Source organism: Stenella coeruleoalba, assembly GCF_951394435.1.
Source record: "Stenella coeruleoalba genome assembly, chromosome: 17".
In the NCBI taxonomy this organism is placed as follows: Eukaryota; Metazoa; Chordata; class Mammalia; order Artiodactyla; family Delphinidae; genus Stenella; species Stenella coeruleoalba.
Genome location: NC_137163.1, coordinates 3,088,942 through 3,104,150, shown reverse-complemented (window position 1 = coordinate 3,104,150; position 15,209 = coordinate 3,088,942). Strand labels below are relative to the sequence as shown.

Below are 15,209 nucleotides of genomic sequence, written 5' to 3'. Positions count from 1 at the left end.
GCCCACGTTCCACCCCTGACTCTACACTAACAACGTCAGTGACCTGGGGCAGGCCTGTGTGCTTCTTTAAACCCCAGTTTTATCATGAATTAAAATGTGGATAATAACACAAACCTCAAAGGGTTAGTGAGTCAATATTCTGGTTTTAATATGGTACCATAACTTTGCAAGTACCATTAAGGGAAACTGGGCAAAGGGTCCATAAGTTCTCTCAATATTATCCCTTACAACTGCATGGGAATCTACATTACATCTCAAAATAAAAGGTCTAATTTTTTTGAAGGCTATTGAGATTAAATGAGCTCATTGTATCAAATAAGGAATACACCATACAAGTAGGGAAACACCTAGCCCGTGAGATACACTCAGTAAATCTTTCCACTGACCTCAGTGGTCTCTCCTACTTCAGAGTACAGGGGTGGGTACTCACGGCCAGAGGCCGCTGTACTGTGCAGCTAACAGAGCTAATGGCCCCCACTTGCAAGAGCCCCTTCCATGGCCCTATATCTAATTTTGTATTTGTAATTGTGTTTTCTTTTTCTTGACTAGGAACACCAAATTGCATAGCCTTCGGTTCACCAGAACCTGACTACAGAGATCATGACAGCAGCCCTCCCAGATGAAACAATAAAAATAAAAGGCCATTTCCACTAGACCTCTGAGTAAGTCCAATGGCAGGGATTTCATCCTGGGCTGAGAGGAAGAGGACTGGGGAGGGAGGTGGGAGCAATTTGGGGCACGCAGATCCTGGGGCCACCTACCCCATGCTGGACTTCAGAGTCAACCCTCACCCTCCAGAGCTTCACAACACACCTGGACAGAGCAGCAGGAAAAAGATTTTTTTTTTTTTTTTTTTTTTTTTTTAAGAAAACTCTGACCCGCTAACTGGTCTTGTTTCTACCCAGGACACAAAAAGCTTATGTGTATATTATCTCATGAAAACCTCTAAATAATATCACCCCAACTTTACACATGAAGAAACTGAGGGAAAGAGAAGTCGGTCACATTGTGCAAGATCACAGAGAGGCCACATCAGCTGCAGTATCGAAAGGCAGGCGCTCCCGCACCCCCCACCCCAGCCCCTGCCCCGGCACTCACACTGCAAAGTGTGGTACACTGGCCCCCGGCCCCTCCCTGCAATAATTCCCTGCAGAGTCTTTTCTGCACCTCCTGGAAAGAACCAAAAGCACATCAACTTTCAACAAGAGCGATGTCACCCCTTGGGGGACGTATCAAAATCTTAAGCATTGGGGTGGGTGGGGAGGGAGATTTGAGAGTTTTCTGTTTCTAAAAGGTGGCAAAGATATTGAAAAACCCTTATCTAGTCTAAGCCTTCACTGTGCAGAGAAGAAGACGGAGGCCCAGAGTAGATGAGGAAAGGCCCTTATAAACAAATTTTGCTTCAGTGCAGCACCGAGCAAGCCCTGGACACTGCTGAATGGGTGCAGGATCTGTAAGGCCCAGGAGAACAAGTGTTAGAAAAAAGAAAGAGAAATATCGTACAAGGTCCTCTCTCTACAATACCGTACAATCACGTTTCATCAAGTTTTTCCATATTTGTGCATCCAAAATTAAGGTGGGCTAAATCAAGGTATAATAAGTCATAGAAATCAGGAAGTTTGAACCGTAATGGAAATTCCAACCTTTACTGTGTCTTTTCCCAATTCAAGCATGTGCTCAGTGGGCACTCCCTGCACCTGGCCCAGAGTTCTCCCAGACACAGATCTTTATTAACATGTCACACATCACACACAGGCCCACCAGAAGAAAAACACCTACAGATAAGATGGAACCAATGAAAGTGAAAGCGGCCAACCAGCATGTATCATTCGCAAAAAGGATGCTGCTCCCATCAGCAGTAGGCGGCGGAGAACTCACTGCAAGCACCACGTGCATCGGGTTGGCTCCAGCACTGGCTGTCACTCTTTGTGACCATAAGTGAGTCACGTAGCTTCACTGAGGTTAGTTTTCTCTTTTGTGCAAGGCTATGGTTGAAACTAATGATATATAAAACCTCATCATTCACATCCCCAACATCTAGTGAGGACTTCCCACGTGCCAGGCTCTGTAGAGAGGAAAAGATAGGGTTCCAGATATATCCATGGGTAGAAAAAGTTTATATCATAAAGATGTTCATTCTCCCCATTTTGATATATAGATTCAACACAATTCTGATTAGAATTAATATCAGATTTTTCATGGAATGTAACAAGTTAGTTTATGGTCAATAGCCAAGAAACTCCTGAGGAACGACCAATGGGGAAGGGCATTTGTCCCACCAGACATAACTGCTAATGGAACATAGGGTTTCTTCGTGGGGTGATGAAATGTTCTAAAATTGATTGTGGTGAGGGTTGTACAGCTCTGTGAATACATTAAAAACCACTGAACTGTATATTTAAATGGTTGAACTGTATAGCATGTGAATTATATTTCAGTAAATCTGTAGGGAAAAAAAAACACCTCTAGTCAGCACAGTATTGGCACAGGGATAGAGAGAAAAATGGAAATGTCATCAAGCCCAGAACCAGACCCACACATGCATGGCAATTTGCAATACAGCGGAGGCGCCACTCTAGGACCGCAGGAAAGGACAGACCGTCCAACAGCAGCACTGGCACAATGGGTAATCCATGAGTAAGGAAAAGATGCACAAGCCAATCAGAAAAGGGACAGACAGACATCTTGGAAGAGGAAACTCAAGTAGCCAAGACGTGTACAGTAAGATGCTGCACCTCAATGGCGATCAGGAGACAGCAAATTAAAACCACAGGAATAGACCATTTCATACCCACCAGATTGACCAAAAAAAAAAAAATTATTGTGGTAACATATACATAGCACAGAACTTACCTTTTTAAATGCAGAGTTCTATGGCATTAAGTACACTTACACTGCTGTGCAACCATCTCCAGAACTTTTTCACCTTCACCACTGAAGCTCTGTCCCCATGAAACACTAACTGCCCATGCCCCCACCCCTGGCACGCCCCCATCGACTTTCTGTCTCTAAGAATCTGACCACGCTAGACACGTCACATAAGTGGAATCATATGCTATTTGTCCTTTTGTGCTGGCTTATTTCACTTAGCAGAATGTCTTCAAGGTTCGTCCATGTTGTAGCATGTATCAGAATCTCCTTCTTGTTTAATGCTGAATAATATTTCATTGTATATATATATATATATATATATATATATATATACCACATTTTATTTATTCATTCATTGAAGGTCATTTGGGTTGTTCCTAGCTTTGGCTACTATGAATAATACTATTATGAACATGGGTATAAAGATAAAATGTTTTAAGTATAAAAACACCACGTGTCTGCAAAGATGCAGACCAAAGGTACCTCTCCTGTTGGACAGGTGGCACGTATTCTGGCATGTGGCTGGCAGGTGCACAGAAGCAAGAGCTGAAGAGAACGCAAATGTCCACCGTCAGGAGAATGGGTAACTAAACTGTGGTCGTTTAACACAATGAAATACTTTAGGACAGTGAAAATGAATGACCTAGAGAGACATTGCGGGAACAAAGATGAATCTCAAGAACATGATGGGCAAATAAAGCCAGTTGTGGATTGATACAAGCAGCACCATTCCATTCATGTAAAGTTCAAAAACAGGCAACACTTACACAGTATCTTGTTTACACATATGGCAGAATTATAAAGAAAAAGTAAATTTGGATAGTGGTTACCTGGGTGGCAAAGAGGAATGCAGTTCGAAAGGGAAGCAGTGGGCTTCAGAAGCAGTAGTTATGTTCTGTCTCTTAAGCTAGATGGTAGATCCAGCGGTGCTTGTTTTGCCATTCTTTAAACTGTACATACATGTTAAACATTTAACATAAGAGTTAAAAAAGGAAGAAGGGGGACTTCCCTGGCGGTTAAGACTTCACCTTCCAATGCAGGGGGTGCGGGTTCCATCCCTGGTCAGGGAGCTATGATCCCACATGCCTGGCAGCCAAGGAACCAAAACATAACACAGAAGCAATATTGTAACAAATTCAATAAAGACTTTAAAAGTGCTCCACATTGGGCTTCCCTGGTGGCGCAGTGGTTGAGAGTCCGCCTGCCGATGCAGGGGACATGGGTTCGTGCCCCGGTCCAGAAAGATCCCACATGCCGCGGAGCGGCTGGGCCCATGAGCCATGGCCACTGGGCCTGGGCGTCCGGAGCCTGTGCTCTGCAACGGGAGAAGCCACAGCAGGGAGAGGCCTGCGTACCACAAAAAAAAAAAAAAAAAAAAAAAGGAAGAAGGTCGAACTTCAAAATTACGGTGCATTTTTCAGCAGGTTGGCTAGTTTCAGGGCCTGGCCCCCACCCTTCTCATCTATCAGGAGATTACGCTACTGCCCCTGCCAACACCCCTCTTCTATAAGCAAAAAAGTTGATGCACAAAAAAGGCAAGTGTGTTACAGGTGCACAGGTGGCCTGTGGGTCTGACACAGGTTGAGGACAGGAGGTGTTCAATTTCTCTACTCTGAAGTAAAATGAGAAAAATATGAACAATGTATATTAAGCTTCCCATAAAACTAAAGTAAGTTTAGTAAGTGCTTTATAAATATTAACTACTATTGTTATCATTTATTTTTAGGTTATGAACTGTCTCGTCTTTTGCTGTTAAAAGTCTTTTTTTTTTTTTTTTTTTAATTGACTGCACCCCACGGCTTGTAGGATCTTAGTTCCCTGACCAGGGACCGAACCCGGGCCACCGCAGTGAAAGCACAGAGTCCTAACCACTGGACTGCCAGGGAATTCCCAAACATTCTTGCTTTTATAAAACAATGGCGGGGCGGGGGAGATGGCGCTTGTTCTTCCATTATTCTATCTGGGCAAAAATAAAAATTGACAAGCCTATGATTGGCCCTCCAGCTTTTTAGCACTTACCAATCTATGAAATCTAAACAATGAAGTCACCCTGGACTAAAAGACCCCTCTGGGTCCCTTCCAGTTCCAACTAGGCCCTGAAAAGCAGACCAGCAATCAACTCCATGCCACAGCTCAGTAAACCTTACAACCTCAGGCAAGGGTTTTTCCCTGAGGCAGCTCAGTATTAGCAAACTTCTTGTTCACTTTTGCCCCAGATTCAAAATATGCAAGTACCACGGGGGGCAATTTGTCTCATATATAAGGTAGGAAAAGGGCTGCACTGGGCACTTTACAACTTATCATAGTTAGACTTCACAACAATCCTAAGAAACAAGCATTCCCATTTTCAACCTTACAGATGAGGAACCAGGCTCAGTCAGCTGCTCAAGGTCTCCTAATCTGTAAGGGGTAAACTGGAGCCAGGTTCCAGAGTCCATGCTTTTCCACTACTTTCTTCAAGGGAGAAAGAATCTGATGAAATAAGCCCTGGCACTGAGCCACCTCTGGTGTCTGAGACTAATCTAATACAAAGATTAAAACATCAAGAATATATTTCTTCAACTTGGTAGTTCCTCAAAAAGTTAAACATAGAGTTACCATATAAACAGCCATTCTACTCCTAGGTATATACCAAAGAGATTTGAAAATACGTGTCCACACAAAAACTAGTATGCGAACATTCATAGCAGTATTATTCCTAAGAGCCAAAAAGTGGAAACAACGCAAGTGTCCATCACCTGATAAATGCATAAACAAAACGTGATCTATCCATAACAATAGAATATTACTTAGCCATAAAAAGGAACAAAGTACTGACCCTACTACAACATGGGTGGACCTTGAAAACGTTATGCTAAGTGAAAGAAGCCAGGCACAAAAGGCCACATACTGTATGATTCCATTTACATGAAGTGCCCCAAATATGCAACTCCTTAGAGACAGAAAGTAGATCTGTGGCTCCCCGGGCTGCAGGAGGGGAGACTGCCAACGGGTATGGAATTTCTTTTTGAAGTGAGGAAAATGTTCTGGAGTAATAATGGTTGCACAACTGTGAATATACTAAAAACCACTGAAATGTACAATTTAAACGGGTGGACTTCATCGTATGTGAACATTATCTCAATAACGCTGTTATTTGATAAAATATTTCTTGACAACTATTTTTCCCTCTATACTATTGGTCTGTCCCACAGTTTAAGAAAAACAAAACAAAAAACCTTGCCAGGACATCTTTAGGACTGCAATATGCCTGGTTCTCCAATATCATGCCTCTAGTGCTGCTATTTCGTGTTAAGGAATACTATCTGGGCTGGACTAGGAAACGACAATTAACTACGTTTTAAAAATCGCCAGTCGCGTTTAAACTGGGGCGGGGAGAGGATGGAGGATGTCACAGCCTCATACCCTCAACTCATCTTTAACTAAACCGAGCCCTGCTTTCAACACTGTAATCACTCTCTCTATAAAAACACGTGAAATCCATAAGAAACCCATCCGAACACCAGAAAACTCCGTGTTAAAGGGCATTCACGTGGGGCAAATGAGCCGGGGGAGGAGACCAAGGCAGGCACTGTGCTCTCTCTTCCCGAGACTTGGCCGGGAGAAGCCGGACTTTGCAATTCGAGGAGCTCATCCCCGGGAATCAGCGCCTGCCGCCGCCGAGCGGGATCTGAGACACTTTGAAACCAAAAGAGGAGGAGGAGAAGGAAAAAGGAGAAGAGGGCCTCCCGGGACCGCGGGGTGGGGAAGGCGGCCGGGGGCGCGGGCTGCAGCGCCGCCCGGAGGCCGGCCCCAGCCGGGTCCCGAGACCCGCTGGCCCGGGGTCAAAGGGCCGAGCAGAGGGAGGCCGGGCGGAGGGGGCCCGCGGGCGGAAGAGGGGAAGGGGACGACAGCCGAGAGCTAAGGAGAGCCAGGGCCGGGCCCGAGAGGCGGCAGGTGCGGGCCGGGCCCTCGGCAGGTGCGGACGCGGCCGTGGACAGGTGTGGCCGGGCTCCGGTCAGGGTAACGGGGCTGGGGCAAGTGGCCCGAGCAGGTGTGGGCAGAGGCGAGCCCCTCGGCGGGACACACGCTGGCTGGCGCCCTCGAGCGCCGTGACACACGGACAGCCCTCCCGCAGCCGACCCGACACCCTGCCTGCCCGGGAGCCCCCCACCTTGCACTTACACAGCCGGACCCCCGGGCCCGGAGCCAACGGCCTGGCGGGCGGCAGGGCCGAGTAGCCTCTTCGGACGCTACCCCGGCTCAGAGCGGGAGCTTCCGACCGGCGGCTGAGCCGGCACCGCCCCTGCGCATGCGCAGGGCCCGTCCCGGGCCGGGGATCCGCTCCCGGTTTTGGAAGAGACGCCGGGGAAGCGAGGGAAGGAGGAGGGGGAAGAGAGGAGTGATGAAAAGTGGAGGGAGCTAGGTGGTCGCAGGGAGGGACAGGGAGGAGGAAGGAGACGGAGGGACCCAGAGGGAGAAAAGGGGAAGGAGAGCCGCTGAGAAGGAAAGAAAAGCTTTGGCTCCTGGGGCCGCGCACCCCGAAGGAGATGCCACTCCTGCCTCCGCGCGCCTTTCCAAGCCCTCAAGGCGCGCAGCTCAAATTTCACCTCCGTGGTGCAGCCCTCCAGCCCAGGCCTTTGCAAAACCACTACGGGATCACACTCCTTGCCCTCGCGCCGAGCCGGGCTTCGTGTCGCGCAGCCGCAGGCGTTGTCGCCAGTGCTCTGAACTACCTTGGGGAGAGTATAAGTTCCCCTTTTACAGGCTGAGAAACTGAGGCCGCCTGTCTCCAGGGCATGCCTTATGTGCAAGGCCACAGGGGCTGGGCGGGGCCGGGAAGTAGAAGGTCAGAGCCTGAGCCCCAAGCAGACTGCCCGAGGGCTGGTGCTTGGTCCCCATTCCTCCTTGGAAACCCACTCCTGACTCTGGGGGTCCCGTCTAGGGCTCCGAATAGGCCCCCTGGTGTGGGACAGCTGTCCTTAGTTCCAGAGCCCAGCTTGCTAGGTAGGGGCAGAAGGAGTTATCCAGGTTAAAAATAAAGAAATAAAACTTAAAAAGGAATTCACATACATAGGTTGGAATGTGCATAGCATGTTTGAAAAATACACAAGTAATTGTCAACAGTGGCATCTCCAGAGAGGGTTGAGAGAACAGAGGATGAGGGAGACCTTCTTTCCCTTGTGTATTTTTGTGTTCTGTTTTAATTTTTTTACCATATGCATGTTATTTCTCTCTAAATAAGAAAAAAAAAGTGTAATGGTGGACAGGAATAGTTCGGCCAATACAGCAGCCATGGAAAAAACTGAGCCATCACTTTTACTTTACTCCAGCATTTATTGACTCTCTGCTCTGTGACCAGTGGTGTTTTATGACTTTACTATTTATATATTTTTTATAAAATAATAATACGCTATCCCTCATACCTGCCCTGGGCCAGTGGAAAAGCAAATGAGTTTTTATTGAATTGTTTTCCAAAGGTAGGAATGAATTACAAACAGAACACATCTTCAGGGCAAAACAGGTGGAACGGATTTCCAGCACACAAGACAGCCAGGAAGGATTTTCAACACAGGTGCCCAGAGGCTAAGAGAGAACGCTTCCAGGACCCTACAAAAAGCCGCCCAAGGTGGCTTCTCCATGGCGCTGAGAGTACAGGTTGACAATTACAGAACACAGAAAACAGACATTAAAAGAGGCCACCCTTTATGGAGGTCTAAGTGCCAGGAATAGAGCTCCCTGTTTAGCACACGATGTCTTCATAAGATCGATACAAGGTAGCTATTCTTAGCGCTGAGGTCCAGAAAGAACACTCCACTTGGCACACAAGTGCCTGGTGCTATTTAGGATTCAAATCCCAGGCTGTCTGACTGTGTCGCCTGCGCTCTTTCCATAGTCCTTCTTTGTTCTCATTCTCTCTATAAATGGATAAGAGAAGCAATTTGGAAAGCAAGATTGAAAGCTGGCAAAAGGAAACATTGTTATTTTTGTACAATGTTTCTGTTTACAATGTACTCACATTAATTTATTTTATTGTCCCAGCAAATCTGTGGGGGAGGGAGGGAGGAGACTACTCTGCATTCTGACCAATGAGAAAACTGAGGCTCAGAGAATGTGAAGGCTAGCCACAGCCCCCCAGCCATCAGAGGGAGGTGTCCAGACTTGTCCCAGGTATATCTTGCTTCTGGATTTATGTTGCTTACATAGTTTTAACGTTTCCTGAGCATCTCCTCTGAATGCTGAGAATTCAACGAATATACCAAACCTGCTCTCAAGGAGTTTTAGACACTTAAAGTTGGATTGGAAGGAACATCTAAAATCATCAAGTCCAACCTCACACCCACACCAGAACCCCTCTATAAAAAATCCTAACAGAGGTGGAAAGTTTCATACAATGATACAGAGCCCTGTTAGAAAGTTCTCTCATAAGGCAAATCTACTTCCCTGAAACATCCAATCATGCATGCAATCTCAAAGATGAAGACCAATGCCCAAAGAGGCTTGGTGGGGCTGGGAATTACCGCTGAAACCAGTCAAAAGTGCAGGTCAGAGCATAAACTCCATTACTCACTAACTATATAACTTAAATATCTTCACACATAAAATGGGAATAATCACTTCATAAGGTCACTCTCAGGATTAATAAAAGCAAGTATGAGAAACCACTTTGAGACAGAGTGGGATAGATCTAAGTTCCGTTTCAATTCTTTCAAGTGCTACTTGTATGGCCTTGGGATAGGGTGATCATATATCCTGATTTGCCTCGGACAATCCCAGTTTATGCCTGTTGTCCTGGCTAAAAGTGTTCTGGTTGGGTCATATGATCACCCCACTTTGGGCAAAGCCCATCACCTCTTAGGATTTCTGATCCACCAACAGTATTATAAAGGTTTCCTTACTCCTTTCCATGTTGTAGGGCTCTCTTCCACCATGCAGTCCACTTGGATATTTCTCCATAGGGCCATGTCTCACGCGGTCTTTCTAGTGCCCAAGCCAATAGGGAACAGATTTGCTTATTTATCACCATGAAGAGCCAGCCACTTGAGCAGGGCTTTCACATCTATTCCCTCAAAATAACAAAATCCTGGTAGCTACCATTTACCCAGCAGGTAAAGTACAATGTGCTTGGTACAAATTTCTCATATAATCTCACAATGGCCCTATAAGGTAGGTTGTTCTAATGGAGGGGACTAAGCAGTAACACTCCTTTTTTCTCTTCCTGAGTGTGGAGCAATTGAGAAATAAGACAAAAGAATCAGACAATGGATATTTACAAGTCAATTTTATTAACAATATGTCAGTTGAAGAGGGTGCTTTAGATCTGGAGCCAAAAGTTTGGTTTAGGTTTACTAAATCCTTCACCTTAGAATTAGCCAGCCTTGAGAACCCTCCTACATTGGTGGGAATGTAAGATGGTATAGCCACTGTGGAAAACAGTATGAGGGTTCCTCAGAAAACTAAAAATAGAATTACCATATGATCTAGCAATCCCACTCCTGAGCATATATCCACACAAAACTATAATTCAAAAAGAGGGCTTCCCTAGTAGTGCAGTGGTTAAGATTACGCCTGCCGATGCAGGGGACATGGGTTCAAGCCCTGGTCCGGGAAGATCCCACATGCCACGGAGCAACTAAGCCCTTGCGCCACTGTAGTGGAATAACTGAGGACATGGAAAGGAGACATGACCCATGAGCCGCATCCCCACCCCAGCAAACTGGGGGCTGGCGAATAAGCCGGAACTGCAAACAGTCCTGATTGCTTTAGCGCCCCACCCCACCCCCGGCAAACCGAGGCCCTGCGAATAAGCATTGAGTGCTTTGGGCACTGATCCATGAGATGTCCTCAGTATAATCAGAATGGTGGGAACGCAAGGCAATGTCCTTGTGCTACTTCAGTATAATCAGAATAATGGAAACACAAGGCAATGTCCTTGTGCTGCTTTTGCGCTCAAGGACGAAGCACGGCATGTCTTCAAGAAAGCATATGTTGCTGCTTTGGCATTTTTGGAATGTTAAGAAAACAAGTCTTAAAATGTAAACATAGATAATGCTTAAATAAAAGCTACCACAGCGGGACAGACGGCGCTGTTTTGCCCGAGCGAGCGGCAGCCCTCTACTGCTGTGTTTCGGCACAATTCATCTCGTGTGATGAGCTTACTTTCGGCCCTGTCATAAGAAAACTGCAACACGCCACAACTACTAAGCCTTTGCTCTAGAGTCCGTGAGCCACAACTACGGAGCCTGCGTGCCACAACTACTGAAGTCCACGCGCCTAGAGCCCATGCTCCGCAATAAGAGAAGCCACTGCAATGAGAAGCCCGCGCACCGCAACGAAGAGTAGCCCCTGCTCACTGCAACTAGAAAAAGCCCCCGCACAGCAACGAAGACCCAATGCAGCCAAAAATAAATTAATTAAAAAAAAAAGATACACACACCCCTATGCTCATAACAGCACTATTCACAATAGCCAAGACATGGAAACAACCTAAATGTCCATCAACAGGTGAATGGATAAAGAAGATGTGGTACATACATACAATGGAATATTACTCAGCCACAGAAAAGAATGAAATAACATGACTTGCAGCAACATGGATGCAACTAGAGATGATCATACTAAGTGAAGTCAGAAAGACAAATACCATATCACTTATAAGTGGAATCTAAAACGTGACACAAATGAACCTATCTATGAAACAGAAACAGAATCACAGACATAGAGAACAGACTGGTGGTTACCAAGGGGGAGGGGGTTTAGGGGAGGGATGGAGTGGGAGGTTGGGGTTAGCAGATGTAAGCTTCTATATACAGAATGGATAAACAACAAGGTCCTACAGTATAGCACAGAGAGCTACATTCAATATCTTATAATAAACCATAATAGAAAAGAATATTTTTAAGTATATATGTATAACTGAATCACTTTGCTGTACAGCAGTAATTAACACAACATTGTAAATCAACTATGTGTACTTCAATTAAAAAAAAAAAATTAGCCAGACCTGAGTATCAGCCAGTGCTGGACACAGGCCTCCCTGCAATGGCCCAGAGTCATACAGGTTAATCAGGGTCAAAGCAGGGATTCAACTCCCAGATAACCAACAAAGCTCATTTTAAACCTCACAACCCCTCCTAAAATAACTATACTCTTCTTTCAGAGGTGAATGTCAAGTGGTGGAAGTGCCTCAGTAATTGAGCGGCTAACCAGAATTCCACCTCAGACCTTCCAGTGTTCAGCGGCTGCTTTCAGGGATGGGGACCCTTACGGAAAGGTGCCTGCAGTAAGCGAGGCCGGGTGTCACCTCCCTGTGCAAGAAGTACACCACACTAGGCTTGACTGGAGAGGAGACGCGATAAGATTGCACAGGAAGAAAGGAGGGGACACCGCAGAGTGTCAACCAAATCGTGGGATCCGAATCCCCAGCGCTTAGCACAAGCTCAGACTCCGCGTACTCTCCGAGAAGGCTGAGTGAGTCTATCCATTCAATGAGTGAGTGAATGAATGAATGAAACCCCAGAGCCCGCCGCAGGGGTCCACGGCGGCTCCACAGCCGAGCTTCCTAGTGACCAATCAACGCCTTCGCTCGCCCACCCCGCCCCCCGCTGCCCCGCCCCCTCGATTCCCTCCGGCTACCCTGAAATCCCGGAACACAGGATCCCCGAGACTGCCTCGGTGCGAGTGCGCATGCTCTAGGTCTGGCAGCGACGAGACGCCCTCTCCCCGCTGCGCTCACGGAACGGATTTGAAAGCGATTGGTTGGGGGACGGAGACTAAGCTCCACCTGCCTCCCTACCAGCTCCTCCCGCAGAACCGAAAAATAATTTTTGCCAACACCATCCCCAGCACAACGCCCCAACTAGACAAAGAGAAATAGCCCCAACCTCAACCACTCCACAGGCCGGCGGCGGCTGGCGGCGAGCGGCCGGAAGTGACGCACGAGTGCGAGCGGAAGGATGGAGGCCCGGCTGTTGTTGCCCTAGAAACCGAGCCGTGCACCTGCTTCCCGATTGCGTCAGCAGCCCGCAGGCGGCGGAGTGAAGATGGCGAGCAGCAAGCAGGCGGGGGAGTCGCCGCGAGGGGACGCTACGGGGCAGGAAGGGACCTAGGGCCTGCCTCGTGCGCACTCCTTCATTAGCCCCAGCCATGTGCCAGGCATAGTGGACCCCGGCCCGGGGGAGAATCGGACCTGCACGATCTCCCCCTCCAGCACTGGTCCTCCTGGGAAGTCCTACCGCACCTACTCATCTCCGTTTTCTAGCCCCAGCTTCCCCACCTCAAAGCAAACCAAATGCTGTCTTCTCATTTTCCCCTGAGCCATGCCTTTCCACGCTTCCCTGTCTTTTCTATATTGTTCTTTCAGTCCAGAATGCCCTCCATCTAGCACATCCCTGCACCATGAAACTGCACTCCTTTCAAACAATCTTCCTAGGCAGCGTTGGTCTGTGATAGACCTGTGGGTGATTAATGCTTTTTCTTCTTTTAACTTTTCTATATATTTTTTCTCCTTTAAAAAACATACAGGGGCTTCCCTGGTGGCGCAGTGGTTAAGAATCCACCTGCCAATGCAGGGGACACGGGTTCGAGCCCTGGTCCAGGAAGATCCCATATGCCGTGGAGCAGCTAAGCCCCTGCGCCACAACTACTGAGCCTGCGCTCTAGAGCCTGCGTGCCACAACTACTGAAGCCTGCGTCCCTGGAGCCCGTGCTCCGCAACAAAAGCCACCGCAATGAAAAGTCCGCGCACCACAACAAAGAGAAGCCCCCGCTACCGCAACTAGAGAAAGCCCGCGTGCAGCAACGAAGACCCAACGCAGCCAAAACTAAATTAATTAAATAAATTAATTTTAAAATCATAATAATAAAATAAAAAGCATACATACATTGATTTCATAATGAAAAATAATAAATCATTTTAAAAGAGACCAGTTCTTTGTCATTAAAGAGCTTGTTACTTTTGGAAACACTTTTTTGGGTTAACTTTTTTATATGTAATTTCAAACACAGAAAAACGGCACGAAGAACTGTAACAAGAAGTCTTATACACACTTTATCCATGTTCACCAATTACTTACATTTTTGCCTCATTGGTTTTATCATTCTCTAGGTAAATAGTTCCCAATTGTGCACGTCATAGCTATTTTTCCCCTGTCCAGGATTACAGGTTACAGTTGTCATATGTTTTTTAGTTTCCTTTTATCTGGAACAGTTTCTCAGCGTTTGTCTTTCATGACTTTAATATGTAAGAAGAATACAGTTCAGTTATTTTGTAGAACGTTCCTCATTCTGAGTTTGTCTAATGCTTTCTCATGATTAGATTCAGGTTATGTGTTTTTTGCAAAACAGACCACAGAAGTGATGTGAGTCCTTAGTGTATCATCTCAGGAGACACATGAGGTTGGTTTGTCTGGTTTGTGATGTTAACTTTGTTCCCTTCGTTAATGTGCAGTCTGCCAAGTTTCTCCACTATAAAGTTACAATTTTTTCCCATTGTAATTAATAAGTAACTTGTGGGTCTTTTGAAGATACTTTGAAATTGCATAAATAACCTATTCTTCATCAAACTTTCACCAGTGAATTTAACATCCACAGATATCTCAAGAATGATTACCTAACAGCCTAGTCACGATTGTAACTTACTATTTACTACATTTCAAACAATGCACATGCAAGAGGTCTCCAGTTTCATGGAGTATAATCAGAAGCACTAGGTTAATTTGCCGTCCAGATTATTCTTTTCCTGCCAGCATCTACCTCAGTGCCTGCCATATATTAGCAGTAAATTTTTAGAATTAACAAAGGAAAAACATCCCCAAACACAGACACACACACACAAACACCCCAAGAAACAAAGACTGAAAAATTATAAGTTCTCACCAATGCATTGTGGCCACTTGTAGAGCCAGAAACTTGTAACTGTAAGTTATAGTATATCCAATTTATTAAAATTGGATCTTACATCTCAAATTTAAGTTTAAATGGGAAAAAAATTCAAAAAGGGAAAGAAAAATCCTGAGAAGGGTAACATATGGGTAGCTGCAATCCCATGTGTGACCACCAGATGCCGGAACAAGCTAAGGAGCTACTATGGGAAAACATCCGTGTCTGGTGTAAATTAGGATGGCCTCAACAATTCTCACCAAGACCTGGGATTTTGTCACTTTGTCAGGTGAGCCTGGGTCAGTCAGTTCTGGGCAAATTCAGAGTAGACTGATATTAGAAAGGAATTCACAAAAGAGATTTAGCTAAATTGGCAGTGGCTTAATTCTTGAGAATTCAATTTATGTATATGACACTACATTATATGCCTTATATGTTACATATAAGGTAATAAATAATAATCCAATTGGAAATATGTT

At 46.0% G+C, this 15,209-nt stretch overlaps 1 protein-coding gene across 6 annotated transcripts in view; it reads right to left on the bottom strand.

Annotated features, from left to right (window-relative positions):
• The window catches only part of TRAPPC9 (trafficking protein particle complex subunit 9), a 524,427-nt gene that overhangs the window by 498,253 nt on the left and 10,965 nt on the right, over window positions 1–15,209 (bottom strand). The window contains exon 1 of one of the 6 annotated variants that reach the window (XM_079901717.1): window positions 13,926–14,229. The exons of 1 other annotated variant lie outside the window; for it this stretch is intronic. In XM_079901717.1, coding sequence (XP_079757843.1) covers window positions 13,926–13,927 — 2 coding nt within the window. In that variant the 5' untranslated portion in view covers window positions 13,928–14,229. Of the gene's footprint in view, window positions 1–3,701; window positions 3,974–7,024; window positions 7,165–13,925; window positions 14,230–15,209 lie in introns of those variants that run through there. 4 more of the 6 variants (XM_079901722.1, XM_079901718.1, XM_079901719.1 and 1 more) reach the window with 4 other exon arrangements.